We start from the raw sequence: 6,419 nt of genomic DNA, 5'->3' as shown, positions 1-6,419 counted from the left end.
CGTGTCATGGACGCGTCCCAGACATGCGTCCGCCTCGGGCCCACGCCGCTCGCCGCGAGCAGAGCGATGAAGCGCTGCGTCGCCGCCTCGCGCTCGGCCGCGGCGCGAGACGCCACCGCCGCCGCCTGGTCGGCGCCGGCGCCGGCAGCCTCCGGCGCCGGCGCAGCCGTGGCTGCGGCGGCCGCGCTCTCGGCAGCCTTGGCAGCGGTGGCGGCGGCGAGGGCTGCGGCGGCGTCGGCGGCAGCCTTGAGCTCCGGAGGCATCGACCACTGGGTGGTGCGCGTCGCGCTGTTGAAATAGTACTTCTTGCCCGACGCCGCGGTGTACTCTTTCCACGCGGACGTGCTAATGGCCGCCGCCGAGAGCTGCGCAGCGTTCATCATCTCGGGCGGCTTCTCCCAGGCCGAGACGCCGCGCTCCTTGTGATAGTAGTAGGTGCGCCCGTCGGGCGACTTGTGCTCCGTCCAGCCGTGGTTCATGGAGCCACGTCCACCGCTGCTGGATTTCAGCCCGCTTTCCGTAGGGAATGCAATCTCGGTCGTGTCGCTGTGCCCTCTCGCCGAGTGCGGCCACCCAATCATCGACGTCCAGAAGCTCAAGCACACGCGCGCCGCGGCGCCCTCTCCGCCTCGTAGCATGCGGACGAGGAGCAGGGAGGTGTAGAGCAGACACACAAACATGAAGACGTAGCCAAGAGGTAGTTGGCGCAGACACATGAGATCGTGTTGCAGCCGCCAATCGCCGTCTCGCACGGCGTGCTGGAGTGCATGGCCAGGAAGAAGGGAACGTTGATGGCGATGAGCATGACGAGACAGATGTTTCCCATGGCCCGTCCGCGTGAGCCCGATGGGGAGGCCAGACGACGAGAGGTACTCTGGGCTGCTGCGCTTGTTGGCCCAGAACGGAAGGTAGTCTAGAGCGAGGCTGCGATGACGGCCACGTACACCAGGAGAATGAGTGCGGGAGCCACTGCGCAGCGAGGCCGTCGCCGTGGGGTCCATGTGCTCCTGGCATCGCCCAGGATGGAGGGCGCACGCGGAGTCGATTGGATACTCGTGCATAGCCGGGGCCGCCGGAAAACTCTCTCTCTCTCTCTCTCTCTCTCTCTCTCTCTCTCTCTCTCTCTCTCTCTCTCTCTCTCTCTCTCTCTCTCTCTCTCTCTCTCTCTCTCTCCTCTCTCTCTCTCTCTCTCTCTCTCTCCCTCTCTCTCCCTCTCCCTCCCTCTCCCTCTACATAGATCATAGTCGTGCCAGCAAGTCAGATCGCCCAACTTCATTCAGCTGACAGCCCGAGGAGCGAGAAAAGGACGCCTTATGGGTCATCGCCTGCTACGGTGGGGGGTCGGGTGAAATTCTGAAAAACGTGCAGCACTTCTAGCCGACATCGACAAAAGTCACTCTCTAGCCCCGCGGCGAGCGGCCCCGCCGGAGGCGAAGAAAATTTTGCCATCTAGCGCTCTCTAACACACATTTTTGCACAAATCGACGCCTCCAAACAAGTCAATAAGACTGGTCTTCACTGCAGCACGCCTCGAGCGAGTAATGCGTCTGTAGGCCAATATAATAGAGCTTCTCTCGCGCGCTCCTCAGCTGGCGGTCCGCAGGGCCGCCCGGGCCGGGCGAGAAGCGCAAGCCCGCCAGCCGCACCATGTGATTCACGATGATGAGCGTCTCGGCCTCGAGCAGCGTGTAGGAGCGAAGCTTGCCCTCGCACTTGTCTCGCGTTGCTCGAGCCTGAGCCACTGCGCCTTGACCACGAGATAGCCCACGGGGATGGTGTCGGTGTTGACGACCGTGTCCTCGGCCAGCGCCTTCCCCTTGAGCACCGCCAGCCAGTAGAGCCCCTCGAGCGACTGCTCGCGCCGATCTGCGCGGCGACAGCGGCCTGGACACGTCCGGCCAAGTCGGTTACGGGGAGGGCTACTACGAGGTCTTTGCGCGGGGGTGGTCGGGCGCCAGGCGCCCAGTCGATTGCCGCATAGTTCGTCGTAGTAGCCCTATCGTAAACCTCTTATTCACACCTTGCACTTCTCTCGAAAAAAGAAATATCCGACCTTTGTCGAAGATCCGGAGGGTTTATCAGAGCATCACCCGGTCGTAAAGTTCTTTTCCGCAACCAGCAGCGCCTTCTCCAGAAATAGCACGCGCAGACGCTAATCAATCAACACAGGGATCTCACCGCTCTCAAACGATGGTTAAACAACAAACAAGATGTGAACAAGAGCGGCTCGCCAGGCAACAGGGCGAGGTGGGCTAATGAATCGGAGAGGCAATACAGGGCTCACACAGAGGGCTCACTCCACATTGTGCGCGGAGGCGAATGCTAGACGCGCTCAGCCCCAGAGGTAGAGCGAGGGAGTTGGCTCTCTTGGAGAGCAGGGGAGGCTTAGGCAGACTCGGCGGCGGATCCGGTCTTGGTGGTCCCGGGCTTGATGCCGCTTCCGTTCTCCCCGGCCTTCTTGAAGCGGAAGAGGAGCGCGCACGCCAGCAGGAGGAGGAGGCCCACAAAAACGGCGGCGGCAATGCCGACGATGCAGCCGATGCCGCAGCTGCCACCATCGACGACGGGGGCGACTGGCGGGGCGGGCGGCACCCGGGCGACTGGCGGGGCGGGCGGCACCCCTGGCGGGGCGGGTGGAGGCGGAGCCGGCGGCGGCAAAGGACAATACTGCATGATACTTTGGAACGACTCGTAGAGCGCATCTGCTTCCCTTTGCCACGCACAGGTTCCCGTTCTATCGAGATCGTCTTGCACCGCCCCCCAGGCGGCGCTGTCCATCAGCCCAAGCCGAAGAGGGAAATTGCTCCATTTGATGTCGCGCAAGGAATCACGGAGAGTCTGGTTGACGGAAGCGCAGCTTGCCTCATACAGGTTGTATTCGGCCGCACGTCTGGTCCAGTCGACCTTAGCTAACGCACCAGCAAGCGCGTCCGACACTTCCACTGAGAGCACAGGCAGTTCGAACAGAGCTCTCTCGCCGGCCTCCTTGCTCGCGAGAATCTCCCTCACCTCCGCTACGTCTGCGTGCCGCTGCACGGAGTACTTCCGCTCCGAACTACGAACGGCAGAGGTGTTGGTCCACGAGCGGTTCAAGAGGAGGAAGTACTGGCCAATCGCTGTTGCCGGAACCCAAGAGTTGATGAGAGGGTACGAACCAGGCCATGACCCCCTGGAAGTGCAGTAAGCGTTACGTCGTCCGACACCAGGCAAGAAGCCGGGCTGCATTGTGGGGGCTTCCATCTCCTTGTCAAAGAAGAGATCCTCCGTGATGTTTTCGAGCTTGGAGGAGAGGGAAGCAGGAGGGCCGGAAGCAAGGCCATCCGGATCTGTGACGTAGTAACTGTAGCTATGGACGCACGAAGCGCTGACCCCAGACGTGATTTCTGAAATGAAGTACCCACCGTAACGCGTCAGGAAGTCGGAGACGCTGTTCTGCAGAGTGCTCTTTGCCAGAGCACTGAGCTTGAGTGCCGTCACATTTTCGACGCGCTTGCGCGACGTGGTGAAGCCAGCGCCAATGGCAAAGTGTACGGCATCGACGGGTAAGATCGGCCCCGCCTGATACCTGTTGAAGCCGTGCGTCGCCCGCAGACCATCGAGGAACGGAGAGTACGCGTCCGGCCCGCCATCAATCTTGTACGTCTTTACCGGCCACGTCAGCTCGTCAAAGTCTTCGGTCCGGCTACAAGTACTCGTATTCAGGTCGTAGTCACAGTTGTAAACCGGTTCGTACGCGTAAGAGAAGGAGCCGCGGGGGAAAGGGTCGAGCAGCCCGAGCGACACGCCAAAGGTGAACTCGGCCGGGCGGACAGCACGATTCCCGTCAAGGCTCGACGCACCGGAGACGGGCGAAATCAGCAGAGCACAGAGAACACGTGACTTCAAGCACATCATCAGCGTGGCGACACTCGAGGCTGCGGAGGGCCACAAAAACAGCTCGCAGCCCGCGCAGCGTGACAGGGGGCTCAAAAACAGCTCGCGGCCCGCGCAGCGTGTCAAGAGAGAAGGAAGCTTCGCGTCTGATTTTTTCTTTTTCTTTTTGAGAAATCACGATCGATCGTCCCCCCTCTCTAACCTGTTTGATACGAACATATCGTACCCGAGGTTGGCGTTGGGGAGCGACACCGATGCGCACGTGGCATTCGGGCGAAAGGCAAAGGGCCGACCCTCTGGGCCGGCGCGGGTCCCCAGGGCGTGCCCAGGGGGGGGGGGGGTTCCGAGATTGGGGCTGCCAGCCACGCCCGCCGTTTCGTTCGGTGAGCTTATCCTCGCGCGCGCGCCCGTCGTGGGCGAGCTGCGCCGCTTGCCGACCGGCTGTCGGAGGAGGCCCACTGTCTCTTTCTCGACGACCCTGCAGAGCCGTGAGCTTGTCGGCCCCGTGGCGGGGGGTGCCCGGCTGCGGGGGCCGATTCTGGCCTCCTCCCCAGCGCTGATGCTGGTGATGAAGGCGATGCTCTTGGTGGAGCTCCTCTCCAGGATGAGGATGTCACCGGTCTCGAGGCTCGTGTGGAAATCGCTTGGGTTCATGCTGGCCAGCTCGCCGGCGGCGCGCATGGCGTCCTGGGGCGTCGTGCCCGCGAGGGTTGGCAGCTGAATGATCCTCTCGCTCGAGAACTGACAGGTTGGCGCCTGTCTGAGCAGGAGCCGACGCTAGTCGGGAGCTGTGTCATGAGCCTCGTCGCTCGGAGGTCCCGCGCACAAAGCGGCGGGCAGCGGCGGGCGCGGGGTAAGGGTTCCCGCCCGCTAGGCGCTGCCCTCTGCGCCGAGGCTCGACCCGCTTCTCCTCAGTTCACTAGCACAACCTAAAGTTTGTTTATCAGGATGTCTTGGCACCAGGGAGGGAGCGGAGACGGTGGGCAGAGAGCGAAGTGGGTGAGACTGATGATGCTCCTTCGACTTAGGGAGCGGTTCAGATGCTGGGCGGGCTTCAGGGTGGTGCTCACGCGAAAAGGAATCGACGCGATGTGCAAAGCATACAAGAAGGGGAGAAGGAAGATGAGAGACGCCGGTGAGGACGAAGCAGAAACTAGCGCAGACGAGAGCAGGGCAGACCCGGGGACTGGGGAGCCGGAGCAGACGGCATCGGCCGCCGAGGGAACGTTGGGAAGAGGCACGAGGAGGGCGGCGACCTCGACCGACTATGGAGGACCGTCGCCAGACGACGCAGGGCAGAAGACGGTGAGGCGGAGCAGACGCGCAGGGCGAGACGAGGGAGGGAGCAGGACTTTGCGGAGATCAGCAGGAGGATGTACGAAGAGATTACGAGCAGCAGGGACCCGAGGGACCATGTGGAAGACGGCTAGTGCTAGTCCCCCATCGGGAGGACGACCCCGGCTAGTCGCCGACCACACCCACAAAGAACCCTGTACAAAGATCGCAAGGGCGGGGACCTGTTCCTTTTTACCCATCTCACAGTTTAGAGAGGTGTCCGTTTTTATTTATTTATTTTGGCACCAGCTGAAGGCTTGCCCGGCCCAGATCACATGGTTTCTGCACGGTATTCGGATTTTGCTATTTGTTCGTGTGGGGGTATATTGCAGATTTGTCAATGGTACCGCGTGTGCGACGCGGGCGCCTTACGGGCAGAGCCCTTAGCCACCCTTTATATCTTGCGCGGTCAAAACGGACACACCAAACAAAGGGTGGGAGAAGGGTCCCCACCTGCGCGAGCAGGATCTTGGAAGGACGATCAGGGCACAGGGGAACGGGAGCGGGGAGCGCATCGCCCAACACGGAGGGGGGCTGGGCGGGGTTCACCCACACGACAAAATCCCAGGGATTCCTCTCTCGTATAGGACAAAGTTGCACCCGGCGGCACGGGGGCAGGCGCGGGCCTCCTACTCGCTACTGGTTGCGCTCTCCTAGTTCTCCTGCTACTGACAAAAGGGACAGCGACAGGTTCGCAGCACGGTGGACTCCCTATTCCACTGGCGATCTCTCTCGACTAGCGACCTTCCTCCGGCTTCTCGCTGGCAGTCTCTCACTATCACGGGCACACTGACAGGCGGCCAAGGCTCACGCCGTGGGTGGCAGGGGCGGTGATAGGAGTCTCCCACTCTGTGGGCTTCGCTAGAGGTGCGGCCGACGCGTGTCCTCGCCCTTGCGGTCTTGAGGGGGAAGGGGAAGGGGCTGCGTGTCTGTGTGTGCTATGGGAGCTCGAGAAAGTACGCGTGTGCTGGCAAAATTTGTTTTTTCTTTGAGATGGAGTAAAGGAGGAAACAAACGCAAGGCGGACACACATGAGGCTAAGCAAAGATTCTTGCAAAAAATCTCTCTCTCAAGATTCTTTGACGCTCGAGGAGCTGTCCAGCCGCCTCACCGGTCTCGTGAAGGTTTGCGACTGAGGTCTGAGGAGGCGGCGCGCTAATACTCGCGTGCATCCATCATCGGTCGGCAGGCGAGAGCGCCACTCGCTCTCC

The 6,419-nt window shown here is 61.7% G+C and overlaps 2 protein-coding genes across 2 annotated transcripts in view; one reads left to right on the top strand and one right to left on the bottom strand.

Annotated features, from left to right (window-relative positions):
• Positions 1–257: 257 nt before the first annotated feature.
• EMIHUDRAFT_75318 (hypothetical protein) lies at positions 258–479 on the bottom strand (the record flags this gene model as incomplete). The annotated part of the gene is made up of 1 exon (XM_005772230.1): positions 258–479. A coding segment is annotated over one exon (222 nt), but the record flags the coding sequence as incomplete, so codon positions are not given.
• Positions 480–4,884: 4,405 nt separating this feature from the next.
• The window catches only part of GLN5 (glutamine synthetase), a gene marked incomplete at its 5' end in the record, with an annotated part of 4,252 nt that continues 2,717 nt past the window's right edge, over positions 4,885–6,419 (top strand). The window contains one exon of the mRNA XM_005772229.1: positions 4,885–5,178. Within this exon, the coding sequence (XP_005772286.1) occupies positions 4,885–5,178 (294 nt within the window). The remainder of the gene's footprint in view (positions 5,179–6,419) is intronic.

This window comes from Emiliania huxleyi, assembly GCF_000372725.1.
Source record: "Emiliania huxleyi CCMP1516 unplaced genomic scaffold EMIHUscaffold_361, whole genome shotgun sequence".
Lineage (NCBI taxonomy): Eukaryota > Haptophyta > Isochrysidales > Noelaerhabdaceae > Emiliania > Emiliania huxleyi.
Note: the sequence above shows the minus strand (reverse complement) of the source record. Positions and strands in the feature narration are given on the sequence as shown.